The following is a 15,457-nucleotide window of genomic DNA, read 5'->3' as shown; positions in this document are numbered from 1 at the left end:
TACACAAGACACCCATGAGATTCGCGCCTGTCTCAGTGGACTAATCCATTTCTGAGGCTACGGGATGGGACAGTCCATCACTCTAAATTCCCTGTCTTAGGTCAGTTAGGATCACCACTTTATTTTAAGAATGTGAAATGTCAGAATAATTAGTAGAGAGAATGATTTGTTTCAGGTTTGATTTCTTTCATCACATTCCCAGTGGGTCAGAAGTTACACTCAATTAGTATTTGGTAGCATTGCATTTAAATTGTTTAACTTGGGTCAAATGTTTCGGGTAGCCTTCCACAATAAGTTGGGTGAATTTTGGCCCATTCCTCCTGACAGTGCTGGTGTAACTGAATCAGGTTTGTAGGCCTCCTTGCTCGCACACACCTTTCAGTTCTGCCCACACATTTTCTATGGGATTGAGGTCAGGGCTTTGTAATGGCCACTCCAGTACCTTGACTTTGTTGTCCTTAAGCTATTTTGCCACAACTTTGGAAGTATGCTCGGGGTCATTGTCCATTTGGAAGACCCATTTGCGACCAAGCTTTAACTTCCTGACAGATGTCTTGAGATTGTTGGTCCCATATATATATACCCCTTAATTTTCCTTCCTTGTGATGCCATCTATTTTGTGAAGTGCACCAGTCCCTCCTGCAGCAAAGGACCCCCACAACATGATGCTCCCCGTGCTTCACGGTTGGGAGGCGTTTCTTTGGCTTGCAAGTCTCCCCCTATTTCCTCCAAACATAACGATGGTCATTATGGCTAAACAGTTCTGTTTTTGTTTCATCAGACCAGAGGACATTTCTCCAAAAAGTATGATGTTTGTCCCCATGTGCAGTTTTATGGCGGTTTCGGAGAAGTGGCTTCTTCCTTGCCGAGCTGCCTTTCAGGTTATGTCGTGTGGCGTACAGCAGGTCAGCCACCAGGGGGAGACTTGTCGAGGCCTGGTGACAGACGGTGTATCAGTCACGAGGCGATGGTTCCATCTGCTGGATGTGCCAGGTCTCGACGGGTTCTCTGGCCAGGACTAATTGTCGCTGATTGGGAGTTGGTGAGTAATCAAGGGCTGATCGCTCACCAGCTGTGCAAGGCCCATAAAGCTGCCAGAAGGGCAGAACAATGGTGCAACTTGGGTTGTAAAATTCCTGGAATTTTCTATATATTCTGTGTTTTTGCTGAAATCCCGGTGGGAGGATTATTGTTAAATGAAATGAATTATGGAGGACATCCAGGTGGTTGAGAGCCTCACTGCTGACGTCACCCACAACGATGCTTCTGTTTCTCATCTCCTTTCTTCATCCTTCTTCACACTCCAACCCCCCCATCCCAACCTGACCTGCCCCCACCCCGAACCAATCTATTTTGGTTTTCAGTAAACTTTTTGTTGCATTTCATTTGAATGTGTTTTGAATCTCCATTGTAACCACAATATAATTATGTCTAATGAGGGTCACTTTCATAATCACTTTACAGACATGGAATTATCATCAAATGTCATAGAATGCAACCACAAATGCGGTGGTTTAGCAGTTCAACTCCAGTACTCGTCAATAAATCATTGATTGACTTTCAACTCATAAGTGAGACAACCAAGGCAACGAAGCCAGCAGGGGGGCAACTGTGACATTGACATCATGGAAAATGTACAATGATGGCAATATTGTGAAGGGGAAAGTGAACACTGTGCCAAATGTGTAAAACCACTCTGATTATCTTAAAGGTCCAATGTAAGACCACTCTGATTATCTTAAAGGTCCAATGTAAGACCACTCTGATTATCTTAAAGGTCCAATGTAAGACCACTCTGATTATCTTAAAGGCCCAATGTAAGACCACTCTGATTATCTTAAAGGTCCAATGCAGCTTTTCACAATGTCAAATCATTTCTGATAACAGTTATGTACCTTATTATAATTGTTTCAATTAAAAGTTTTTTTTTTTTAGGAGGAGGAGTCGCCTGAGTGGGAGAAGAAAACTGAAAACGACCTGTTATTGGCAGAGAGGTTTGGAACTGTCTTATTTATTGGTCTATTAACTCATTTACCGTTTGGTGACGTCACTAGCCAGGGCAAAACTCCATCCCACCAAAACAGGCAGAAATTGCAGGCGGTCTTTTAAAACAGCTCTTACACTAAAGGGGCATTATTTAAATTTTCATAACTGCACAATTTTACTCCAACTATTTATTGTGGAAATATGTATAAAACATTTAAATCGCGTTTTTGACTCCGCTGAACCTTTAAAAGAAAAAAAGGATGGTGATCTGCACATCGTACACTTGAGAATACCAGGTTGGGCAAAAAAATGAATCAGGTGGCAATGCAACCATGCTTTCAGTAGGAAAGCATTTTCTGGTTATAGACAGTTTTGAGGTGAGTGAATATATTAACCAGACAAATGGCAGACAATTATAATACAACCAACAGACGTTATACACGACAAGCCTACAGTTGCATTCATTGACATATTCTCATTACACCTCTCAGCAATGGGCATCAGCCTCAACACACACACACACACACACACACACACACACACACACACACACACACACACACACACACACACACACACACACACACACACACACACACACACACACACACACACACACACACACACACACACACACACACACACACACACACACAGAAACACACACACTATATTTTCCTGCTTTCAAACACACACAGAGAAAGAGAGAGATCATTAATTAGGTGTTTTTTCATGAATTAGATACATGTATTTGTTCTTTGAGAGGGAAATCCCGTTTCACTGTACTTTCGGTTTCAATTCAGGCATTCCAGCCTACACACACCGAACCGCAATGGCGTTACTACTTGAAGAACTTCTTACAGATATAGGAAAATATCTCACATGTTCAATATGCCTTGATATTTTCACTGATCCAGTGACTTTAACTTGTGGCCACAGTTATTGCATGAAATGTTTAGAGGATTTTCTACGTGGAAGAGCGAAGACGAAGAAGGATTGTCCCGATTGCAGAAGAAAATTTCGACCAGGTTTTAAACTGTATAAAAATGTTACACTTTGTAACATCGTGGATGTTCATTACAACCATAAACGTTTTGCATCCACTGAAGAATTTACAAAAGGACATGAAATGGAAGCAGTAAGTTATTATGTATATATTTTTTAAATGAACAGACTAGGCTTATTGACTCCTGTCACAATCAACGTCGCTACATAATAACACGCAATTTTAAATAGGAATGAATCAGGTTGGAGGATTCACTTTTTATATTTTACCATAAACAAGTGCACAACTGTAAATAACTTTATACTAGTTATCAAATATTATAAATTGTTTAATTGTATTATATTATATTACATTAAATAATTGCCAGGACTTCAATAAGGATAAACCTGAAGAATGTGCGGCCTCACACTCACAACAGACTGATATCAACAGACCATCTGAGCTTGGAGGTACTATACAACAGCAACAGGTAAACATTCCCGATACAGTATTTACAGTAAGTTACAACTTCCTCCTTAGTCGGTATTCTTTTTTAAAGATGATATTTTTTCAAGATAATTTTAATGCTCATGTGTTGTGTTATCTTGTCATATAGATGGAGGACCCTGTTGTTATAAATGACACAAGCTCAGAAGTGACAGATGACCGGTGTCCTGATGTAACAGCCTCCCATGATGGCCGGGTTCAGGAGTTGCCCATCTCCCCTCCCTCAAATGACAGATACAGTGCTGAAGGTAGACTGTAGAATTTGTCCTATTCTCGAGCCTCATTTGAATATTACTCCTTATAATGTACTGAATACTCTAAATATAATGTGTTATTTTCACCAATCAACCACTAGATGGGGTAGCCTATATACAGTATAGCCATTCAACGATATCTGTGTCATTAGAGTACATTAGATACCAGTGGTGTAAAGTACTTGAATAAAAATACTAGCAGGACAGGAAAATGGTCTAATTCACACATTTATCAAGAAAACAAACCAGGTCATCCCTACTGCCTCTGATCTGGTGGACTCACTAAACACATACTTTGTTTGTAAATGACGTTGGAGTGTGCCCATAGCTATCCGTAATTTAAAAACAAAAAAAATGTGCTGTCTAGTTGGCTTAATATAAATAATTTGACATGATTTATACTTTTACTTTTGATACTAAAGTATATTTTAGCAATTACTATTAATTTTGATACTTAAGTATATTTAAAACCAATTTTTTGTTTACTATTACTCAAGTAGTATTTTACTGGGTGACTTTCACTTTTACTTCAGTCATTTTCTATTAAAGGAAAACTCCACCCAAAAACTATCTTTTGGTATTTGCAAAATGCATCATACAGGGATGATTTCTGTATTTGCTGACAAGCAAAACATTGCCAGACTTTGTCAACAATGAACTAATGAAACAAATACCAAAATATAGTTTTTGGGTGAAACTTTCCTTTAAGGTATCTTTACTTTTACTCAAGTATGACAGTTAGGTACTTTTCTCCATCATGGTCATATACAATTGGCTGAACACTGTAGTACATTCATCTAATGACTTCAAGCTAACATTTTGTCCATATCTGGCCATGTCTGTCAGCAGGCTTCGCCCCTCCACCCCATCCCCTGCCTGGGGCCAGCTTCTCCTGGCTCACCTTCAACCCAGCCCAGGGCCACAGGTGCCTGACCTTCCTACCCAATGAGCACAGAGTGGTGACCAAGAGGACGTCCTCTGCATGCCACGACGGCCGCTTTGACATCAGCCAGTGGATGGCAGAGCAGGAGTTCAGCGAAGGCTGCCACTATTGGGACGTGGATACGTCGGCGAGCGTGGGCTGGGCTGTCGGGGTTTCCTACCCCAGCATTGGCCGCAGAGATCAGCTGGGTCGCACAGCCAACTCCTGGTGCCTGGAGTGGAGCAGGGACAAGCTGTGCTACTGGCACGATAACATAGTGGTGTTTATCAAACATGGCTGCCCCAGTATCGTTAGATTGGCTCTGGATGTGACGAATGGGATCTTGTCGTTTTATAGCCTGTCTAACAGTCAGATTCTGCTGCATTGTGTGGAGGAGGGATTCACAGAGCCAGTGAGGCCAGTCTTCTGGCTGTTTGGGCTGAAGCTAAACAATGCTCTGTCCTTTCCTCCTTGGGTGTCATAAGGTGATGTGAAGACGGGGACAACATAAAGAGTTGTCTGTTTATCAATGAGATAAATAAAAACAATTTTTTAGTAATGAATATATTTAGCACAATATTCCTATTAGATGTGAAACTAAAATGACAATCACCTATATGTTTGTATGTTGCTTTTTTATTTCACCCAAAGAATGTATGGAGTTTTGCGTTGTTATAGTAGCTGTACAATATTTGTCCCCTCGCGCGCCTCGTTGGAGGCGGGTCGTAACTTCAGGTTCAGGCTAGCTTGCGCGGTCGTATCATTCAAGTTTGCGTGTGCAGAAGAATGACTAATAATATCAATGTCGACAGGAGCATCTAAGATTTATGTCTGAGAGGTTAATTCTTTCAAAGGAGCCGTTCGGTAATATCGTTCAGTGCAGGGTATTTACTACGAAGGCAGCGCGGTGTCAGTTAGGTTTATGTTGGTGAAGCTCAACTGGGAAAATGCAAACGTAAGCCAGGCCAGATAGCTGAACGCTGGCTGGCTGTAATTCAACCACACGAGAGCATAAATGATTTCATGAACGAATTTGCAGAGTTGGTCTTCAACAGTGGTGAAGATGCGGAAGGACGTCAGAATATTACTGGTGGGAGAGCGTAAGTGGATTTGTTTTGGTCTACTTTGTAGTTCTGTTTTACTGTCGAGCCCGAACCTGCATGCATGACAGACAGCTGGAGGAGCGCGTGATGCTGATGAAAGGACTCGGAGGAGTAAAGTTATCTAGCTAGCTGTGTGTCCACTAGGTTCATCCAGTTTTAAAGCGAACGTTACACTACCACACACCATGATGTTAACTACACTACTAGTAGTGTCATAACATAGCTATCTAGATAGTATCCTAAGCCATTTGATATTTAGATCCAAGTGACATTGGCTATTTACCATCTGAATTTGATGTTGACTGCCTGTCCACATGACATGTTTGTCATATGAATGCATGGATTGCCTTTGCATTCTAAGCAATTTGCTCTAGCTAAATGTCAGCTTTAGTTGATGTGTTCAAAACATTCACTCTGACTCACCTAGGCAGCATCTGTCCACTTTAAAGATACTCTTGGCCATGTAGCGTATGTGGACACCCCTTCAAATGAGTGGATTTGGTTATTTCAGCCACACCCTTTGCTGACGGGTGAATAAAATCAAGCACACAGCCATACAATCTCCATAGACAAACATTGGCAGTAGAATGGCCTATTCTGAAGTGGTAGGCCACACAAGCTCTCAGCACGGGACCGCTGAGGGTTGAAGCGCGTGAAAATCTTCTGTCCTCAGTTGCAACACTCACTACCGTGTTGTTCCAAACTGCCTCTGCAAGCAATGTCAGCACAATAACTGTTTGTCGGGAGCTTCATGAAAGGGGTTTCCATGGCCGAGCAGCCGCACACAAGCCTAAGATCACCATGCGCAATACCAAGCGTCGACTGGACTGCTATAAAGCTTGCCACCATTGGACTATGAAGCAGTGGAAACGCGTTCTCTGGAGTGATAAATCACCATCTGGCAGTCCCACGGTCGAATCTGGGTAGTGCCAACTGTAAAGTTTGGTGGAGGAGGAATAATGGTCTGGGGCTGTTCTTCATGGTTTGGGCTATGGAGTTCCAGTGAAGGGAAATCTTAACGCTACAGCATAAAATGACTTTCTAGACCAGTCCTGGGGATTATTTCCCATGCAGGGCAACATTAGAATATATTTTTGCCATTGCATGCCAGAATCATATTACAGGATTATACATCATGTGATGACTGTGTTGACAGATATATCTACTGTAAATCACGTCCAGATATGCTACTTCATGTTCTCCTTTTGGTAGGTATTTTTAATTATTAAACATGCAATGAACTACACGGAGGGAAAAGTACACTGCATTCAGCACCACGGACAGAACTCTTGTTAACGGGTATGCACAAAAACACGAGAGTGAGAGCTCAACATTACATTTAAACTACTCGATCAGTGTGAGGAGTGAAGTCTCTGATGGGCTTTGACTAGAACAGTGAAGTCAGGTATAGTTTCTGACCTTGCTATGCGCAGGATGGCTCAGAGGTGAGAGTCGGTAAGAGATGATCTGTGCCGCCTTGACTTGTATATTTCATCACTGAAAATGTCTGTTCACATACAGAGGTTGACCCAAACAGTACAAACATCTTCTGAGCATGACTCCTAATCTTCTGAAGGTTTTGTTCATCGAGAGATGCATAGAACCTCGTCAGTGACATTGTTCTGAATAGTTCTCCAATCACTGCATCAGACTGAAGATCGATGAGCTCAAGTTGCAGGTCAGTGGGAGTGTTATCCACACTGAAGGTGAAAGGAGAGGAAACCAACAGCATTTCATTTTCCAACACTTTGAAATCCTCAAAACGACCAGAACTCACTGTTCAAAGCGCGCAGCAGCGATTTATAACGTAACTTCTCCTGCTGGTCATCTGATAGGGAACAGACTAGTAGTGTTGGAAGGTGGGTGAGATTGTTAGCTTCTACTTGGTGGGTCAGGAGGAGTACTTTTCCCTTGAAGGCTTTGTCAATGTACACTCTGCATTCATTGTCTACTTTTCTTTGAAAAAAAATGTTTGCGCTATTTCTAGCTAGCTACTATTTGTAACTATGACGTGTGTCAGCCTGTCATTCACTGTCTGTCCTCGTGCAGTTATTTATACGTGCCTTCAAAATCAATGTCCAACAAGCGGTAGGAGTTAAATCATTAAACAAAGGCGAGTATTCATTGGGCTTTTAATTTGAATAACAAATACGTTTTTCAAAACTTTACTATCTCAAAATCTTTGATCTGAGCATGATTCCCTTCCAACTCTGTGGCAACAGTTTGGGGAAGGCCCTTTCCTTTTTCAGCATGACAATGCCCCTGTGCACAAAGCGAGGTCCATACAGCACTTGACTGGCCTGCGCAGATCCCTGACCTCAACCGCATCGAACACTAATGCTCTTGTGGCTGAATGGAAGCAAGTCCCCGCAGCAATGTTCCAACATATAGTGGAAAGCCTTCCCAAAAGAGTGGAGGCTGTTATAGCAGCAGCGGGGGGGAGCAATTCCGTATTAATGCCCATGATTTTGGAATGAGATGTTCGACAAGCAGGTGTCCACATACTTTTGGCAATGTGTATGATTCTCTCTAATAACAGGGTTTCTTATACAGTGCCTTCGGAAAGTATTAAGACCCCTAGGCTTTTTCCACTTTTTGTTAGGTTACAGCTTTATTGTAAAATGGATTAAATAAAACATTATCAGCAATCTCCACAGAATACCCAATAATGACAAAATGAAAACAGGTTTTTAGAAATGTTAGCACATTTATTACAAATAAAAAACACCTTATTATATAAGTAATCAGACCCTTTGCATTGAAATTGAGCTCAGGTGCAACCTGTTTCCATTGATTATGGAATGGAGATTATATGTTTCTACAACTTGATTGGAGTCCACCTGTGTTTAAATTCAATTGATTGGACATGATTTGGAAAGGTACACGCCTGTCTACACCACAGTTAACAGTGCATGTCAGAGCAAAAACCATGCTATGAGACCAAAGGAATTATCCGTAGAGCTCTGAGACATGATTGTGTTGAGGCACAGATCTGGGGAAGAGTACCAAAACATTTCTCCAGCATGGAAGGTCCCCAAGAACACAGTGGCCACCAAGACTCTTCCTAGAGCTGGCCACCCGGCCAAGCTGATCAATCAGGGGAGAAGGGCCTTGGTTAGGGAGGTGACCAAGAACCCGATGGTCACTCTGACAGAGCTCCAGAGTTCCTCTGTGGAAATGGTTGTCCTTCTGGAAGGTTTTCCCATCTCTGCAGCACTCCACCAATTAGACCGTGGTAGAGTGGCCAGACGGAAGCCACTCATTAGGAAAAAGCACATGACCGCCCGCTTGGAGTTTGCTAAAAGGCACCTAAACACTCAGACCATGAGAAACCAGATTCTCTGGTGTGATGAAACCAAGATTGAACTCTTTGGCTTGAATGCCATGCATCACGTCTGGAGGAAACCTGGCACCATCCCTACGGTGAAGCATCATGCTGTGGGGATGTTTTTCAGAGGCAGGGACTGGGAGACTAGTCAGGATCTAGACAAAGATGACCGGTGCAAAGTACATGGGAGATCCTTGATGAAAACCTGCTCTAGAGCGCTCAGGACCTCAGACTGGGGCAAAGGTTTACCTTCCAACAGGACAACGACCCTAATCACACAGCCAAGAGAACGCAGGAGTGGCTTCGGGACAAGTCTCTGAATGTCCTTGATTGGCCCAGCCAGAGCCCGGACTTGAACCTGATCAAACATCTCTGGAGAGACCTGAAAATAGCTGTGCAGCAACGCTCCCCATACAGAGCTTGATAGGATCTGCAGAGAAGAATGTGAGAAACTCCCCAAATACAGGTGTGCCAAGCTTTAGGGTTATACCCAAGAAGACTCAAAGCTCTAATTGCTGCCAAAGGTGCTTCAACAAAGTACTGAGTAAAGGGTCTGAATACTTACAGGTGAAGTCGGAAGTTTACATACACCTTAGCCAAATACATTTAAACTCAGTTTTTCACAATTCCTGACATTTGATCAAAAGATTCCCTGTCTTAGGTCAGTTAGGCTCACCACTTTATTTAAAGAATGTGAAATGTCAGAATAATGGTAGAGTGATTTATTTCACCACATTCCCAGTGGGTCAGAAGTTACACTCAATTAATATTTGATAGCATTGCCTTTAACTTCTTGGCGCCCCCATCACTTTAGCGGGATCATTTTCGTCAACATCCGCTGAATTGCAGAGCGCCAAATTCAAATTAAATTACAAAAAATATTACATTTTCATGAAGTCACAAGTGCAATATAGCAAAACACAGTTTAGCATGTTTTTAATCCACCTGGCATGTCAGATTTCAAAAAAGCTTTACAGCAAAAGCTATCCAAGCGTTTATGAAAGTCAGAAAGGCAATAAAATTAATTGCTTACCTTTGATCTTCGGATGTTTGCACTCACGAGACTCCTAGTTACAAAATAAATGTTCCTTTTGTTCGAAAAATATTTTTTTTATATCCAAAAACCTCCATTTGGTTGGCGCATTTTATTCAGAAATCTACAGGCTCGTGCAGGTCATGACGGGCAGACACAAATTCCCAATAGTATCCATAAAGTTCGTAGAAACATGTCAAACCTTTTTTTATAATCAATCCTATAATAAATAATCGATAATATTTCAACCGGACCGTAGCTTTTTCAATAGGAGAGCGAGAGAAAATGTCTGCTCCAAGCTGTTGCGCATGCAAAACTCTGCTGGCACCCAGCCATCCACGGACGCGATGTGATCCTTCTCGCTCTCTTTTCAGAATAAAAGCCTGAAGCTATGTCTAAAAACTGTTCACACCATGTGGAAGCCATAGGGAAAGGAATCTGGTTGATATCCCTTTAAATGGAGGGAAGGCATGCAATGGAACAGGGAGATTCCTTTCTCTTAGGCACTTCCTTGTTGGATTTTCCTCAGGTTTTCGCCTGCAATATCAGTTCTGTTATACTCACAGACAATATTTTGACAGTTTTGGAAACTTTTTAGAGTGTTTTCTATCCTAATCTGACAATTACAGTGGGGCAAAAAAGTATTTAGTCAGCCACCAATTGTTCTCCCACTTAAAACAATGAGAGAGGTCTGTAATTTTCATCATAGGTACACTTCAACTATGACAGGCAATAATATGAGGGAAAAAATCCATAAAATCACATTGTAGCTGGTGTAACTGAGTCCGGTTTGTAGGCCTCCTTGCTCGCACATGCTTTTTCAGTTCTGCCCACAAATTTTCTATGGGATTGAGGTCAGGGCTTTGTGATGGCCACTCCAATACCTTGACTTTATTACTACGTCTGGCGCCGACAGAGATGGCCGCCTCGCTTCACGTTCCTAGGGAACTATGCAGTATTGTTTTTTTTAAGTGTTATTTCTTACATTGGTACCCCAGGTAATCTTAGGTTTCATTACATACAGTCAGGAACTACTGAATATAAGAGCAACGTCAACTCACCATCATTACGACCAGGAATATGACTCTCCCGAAGCGGATCCTGTGTTTTGCCTTCCATCCAGGACAATGGATCGGATCCCAGCCGGCAACCCTAAACAACCATCTTCTGGTCAGGCTCCGGAGACGGGCACATCGCGCACCACTCCCTAGCATGTAACTCGCCAATGTCCAGTCTCTTGACAACAAGGTTGATGAAATCCGAGCAAGGATAGCATTCCAGAGAGACATCGGAGACTGTAACGTTCTTTGCTTCACGGAAACATGGCTCACTCGAGAGACGCGAACTGAGTCGGTGCAGCCAGCTGGTTTCTTCACGCATCGCGCCGACAGAAACAAGCATCTTTCTGGTAAGAAGAGGGGCGGGGGGGTATGTCTTATGATTAACGAAACATGGTGTGATCATAACAACATACAGGAACTCAAGTCCTTCTGTTCACCTGACTTAGAATTTCTCACTATCAAATGTCGACCTCATTATCTACCAAGGGAATTCTCTTCGATTATAATCACAGCCGTATATATCCCCCCCCCCCCCAAGCAGACACATTGATGGCCCTGAACAAACTTTATTTGACTCTATGTAAACTGGAAACCACACATCCTGAGGCTGCATTCATTGTAGCTGGGGATTTTAACCAGGCTAATCTGAAAACAAGACTCCCTGAATTCTATCAGCATATTGATTGTGCTACCAGGGCTGGTAAAACCCTGGATCATTGTTATTCTAACTTCCGTGACGCATATAAGGCCCTCCCCTTGCCCTCCTTTCGGAAAAGCTGACCACGACTCCATTTTGTTGCTTCCAGCCTACAGACAGAAACTAAAACAAGAAGCTCCCTCGCTCAGGTCTGTTCAACGCTGGTCCGAACAATCTGATTCCACGCTTCAAGACTGCTTCGATCACGTGGATTGGGATATATACCGCATTGCGTCCAACAACAACATTGACGAATACACTGATTCGGTGAGTGAGTTCATTAGAAAGTGCATCGGCGATGTTATACCCACAGAAATGATTAAAACATTCCCAAACCAGAAACCGTGGATTAATGGCATCATTCGCGCGAAACTGAAAGCGCGAACCACTGCTTTTAACCAGGGCAAGGTGACCGGAAACATGACAGAATACAAACAGTGTAGCTATTCCCTCCCAAGGCAATCAAACAAGCTAAGTGTCAGTATAAAGACAAAGTAGAGTCGCAATTCAACGGTTCAGACACAAGGCATGTGGCGGGGTCTACAGTCAATCACGGACTATAAAAAGAAAACCAGCCCCGTCGCGGACCAGGATGTCTTGCTCACAGACAAACTCATTTTTTTTGCTCGCTTTGAGGAAAATACAGTGCCACTGACACGGCCCGCTACCAAAACCTGCAGGCTCTCCTTCACTGCAGCCGACGTGAGTAAAACATTTAAATGTGTTAACCCTCGCAACCCTTTCCCAAGAAAGCTAAGGTAACTGAGCTAAACGACTACCGCCCGTAGCACTCACTTCCGTCATCATGAAGTGCTTTGAGAGATTAGTTAAGGACCATATCACCTCCACCCTACCTAACACACTCCACTTTGCTTACCGCCCCAAAGACGATGCAATCGCAACCACACTGCACACTGCCCTAACCCATCTGGACAAGAGGAATACCTATGTGAGAATGCTGTTCATCGACTACAGCTCAGCATTTAACACCATAGTACCCTCCAAACTCGTCATCAAGCTCGAGACCCTGGGTCTCGACCCCACCCTGTGCAACTGGGTACTGGACTTCCTGACGGGCCGCCCCCAAGTAGTGACGGTAGGTAACAACATCTCCACCCCGCTGATCCTCAACACTGGGGCCCCACAAGGGTATGTTCTGAGCCTTCTCCTGTACGCCCTGTTTGTGGACGACACTACAGTGGTAGGCTTGATGACCAACAACGATGAGACTGCCTACGGGGAGAAGGTGAGGGCCCTCGGAGTGTGGTGTCAGGAAAATAAACTCACACTCAACGTCAACAACACAAAGGAGATGACTGTGGACTTCAGGAAACAGCAGAGGGAGCACCTCCCTATCCACATCGACGGTACAGTGGTGGAAAGTTAAGTTCCTCGGCGTACACATTAAGGACAAACTGAATTGGTCAACCCATACAGACAGCGTTGTGAAGAAGGCCCAGCAGCGCCTCTTCGACCTCAGGAGGCTGAAGAAATTTGGCTTGTCACCAAAAGCACTCACAAACTTCTACAGATGCACAATCGAGAGCATCCTGTCGGGCTATAAAACCGCCTGGTATGGCAACTGCTCTGCTCGCAACCGTGAGGCTCTCCAGATGGTAGTAAGGTCTGCACAACGCATCACCGGGGGCAAACTACCTGCCCTCCAGGACACCTACACCACCCGATGTCACAGGAAGGCCATAAAGATCATCAAGGACAACAACCACCCGAGACACTGCCTGTTCACCCCGCTATCATCCAGAAGGCGAGTTCAGTACAGGTGCATCAAAGCTGGGACAGAGAGACTGGAAAAACAGCTTCTATCTCAAGGCCATCAGACTGTTAAACAGCCACCACTAACATTGAGTGGCTGCTGCCAACATACTGACTCAACTCCAGCCACTTCAATAATGGAATTGATGGAAATTGATGGAAAATGTATCACTAGCCACTTTAAACAATGCCACTTAATAGAATGTTTACATACCCTACATTACTCATCTCATATGTATATACCGTACTCTATACCATCTACTGCATCTTGCCTATGCCTTTCTGTACCATCACTCATTCATATATCTTTATGTACATATTCTTTATTCCTTTTATACTTGTGTGTATAAGGTAGTAGTTGTGGAATTGTTAGGTTAGATTACTAGTTGGTTATTACTGCATTGTCGAAACTAGAAGCACCAGCATTTCGATACACTCGCATTAACATCTGCTAAACATGTGTATGTGACAAATAGAATTTGATTTGATTTGACTTTGTTGTTCTTAAGCCATTTTGCCACAACTTTGGAAATATGCTTGGTGTCATTGTCAATTTTTGGAAGACCCATTTGCGACCAAGCTTTAACTTCCTGACTGATGTCTTGAGATGTTGCTTCAATATATTCACATGCAGTTGCAAACCTTAGTCTGGCTTTTTAATGGTCGTTTTGGAGCAGTGGCTTCTTCCTTGCTGAGCGGCCTTTCAGGTTATGTCGATATAGGACTCGTTTTACTGTGGATATAGATACTTTTGTACCTGTTTCCTCCAGCATCTTCACAAGGTCCTTTGCTGCTGTTCTGGGTTTGATTTGCACTTTTCACACCAAAGTACGTTCATCTCTAGGAGACAGAACCCGTCTCCTTTCTGAGTGGTAAGACGGCTGTGTGGTCCCATGGTGTTTATACTTGCATACTATTGTTTGTACAGATGAATGTGGTACTTTCAGGCGTTTGGAAATTGCTCCCAAGGATGAACCAGACTGGATTATACAAAAAAAAATTCTGAGGTCTTGGCTGATTTATTTTGATTTTCCCATGATGTCAAGCAAAGAGGCACCTAATTTGAAGGTAGGCCTTGAAATACAACCACAGGTACACCTCCAAATGATGTCAATTAGCCTATCAGAAGATTCTAAATCCATGACAACATTTCCTTGAATTTTCCAAGCTGTTTAAAGGCACAGTCAACTTATTGTATGTAAACTTCTGACCCATTGGAATTGTGATACAGTGAATTTTAAGTAAAATAATCTGTCTGTCAACAATTGTTGGAAAAGTTACTTGTGTTATGCACAATGTAGATGTCCTAACCGACTTGCCAAAACTATAGTTTGATAACAAGAAATTTGTGGAGTGGTTGAAAAACAGGTTTTAATGACTCCAACCTACGTGTATGTAAACTTCTGACTTCAACTGTGATATTTCAGTTTATCTTTAATACATTTGCAAACTTTTCTAAAAGCCTGTTTTTGCTTTGTCATTATGGGGTTATTATGTGTAGATTGATGGGGAAAAAACTATTTAATCAATTTTAGAATAAGGTTGTAACGTAACAAAATGTGGAAAAAGTCGAGGGGTCTGAATACTTTCCAAATGCACTCCAATTGTTTATACAGGGACTGTAACGGCTTTCTTGTGGAGAAGGAGAGTCGGACCAAAATGCAGCGTGATGATGATTCATGATATTTTAATGAAGGAACAAAACTATACATGAAGAAACTACAAAATAATGAAATGTGAAAAACCGAAACAGCCCTATCTGGTGCAAACACAAAGACAGGAACAATCACCCACGACACACTCGAAGA

The 15,457-nt window shown here is 42.6% G+C and overlaps 2 protein-coding genes across 5 annotated transcripts in view; both read left to right on the top strand.

Annotated features, from left to right (window-relative positions):
* The first annotated feature begins 2,630 nt into the window (after positions 1–2,630).
* Positions 2,631–5,291, top strand: LOC124015135 (tripartite motif-containing protein 65-like). 2 transcript variants are annotated; one of them, XM_046330099.1, is made up of 4 exons: positions 2,631–3,124; positions 3,360–3,461; positions 3,588–3,726; positions 4,582–5,291. In XM_046330099.1, exons 1-4 carry the CDS (start codon positions 2,732–2,734, stop codon positions 5,136–5,138), a joined length of 1,191 nt encoding a protein of 396 aa, XP_046186055.1. In that variant the 5' UTR covers positions 2,631–2,731; the 3' UTR covers positions 5,139–5,291. The 2 variants fall into 2 exon arrangements, with proteins under 2 accessions (XP_046186055.1, XP_046186054.1); XM_046330098.1 differs by having other exon boundaries at positions 4,579–5,291.
* A 79-nt stretch (positions 5,292–5,370) lies between these two features.
* Positions 5,371–15,457, top strand: part of LOC124015134 (mitochondrial Rho GTPase 1-A-like) — a 55,172-nt gene continuing 45,085 nt past the window's right edge. For 2 of the 3 annotated variants that reach the window (XM_046330097.1, XM_046330095.1), the window contains exon 1: positions 5,372–5,754. In XM_046330097.1, coding sequence (XP_046186053.1) covers positions 5,718–5,754 — 37 coding nt within the window. In that variant the 5' untranslated portion in view covers positions 5,372–5,717. Of the gene's footprint in view, positions 5,755–15,457 lie in introns of all 3 variants that reach the window. The other variant, XM_046330096.1, reaches the window with a different exon arrangement.

Source organism: Oncorhynchus gorbuscha, linkage group LG26, assembly GCF_021184085.1.
Source record: "Oncorhynchus gorbuscha isolate QuinsamMale2020 ecotype Even-year linkage group LG26, OgorEven_v1.0, whole genome shotgun sequence".
Taxonomy (NCBI): domain Eukaryota; kingdom Metazoa; phylum Chordata; class Actinopteri; order Salmoniformes; family Salmonidae; genus Oncorhynchus; species Oncorhynchus gorbuscha.
Note: the sequence above shows the minus strand (reverse complement) of the source record. Positions and strands in the feature narration are given on the sequence as shown.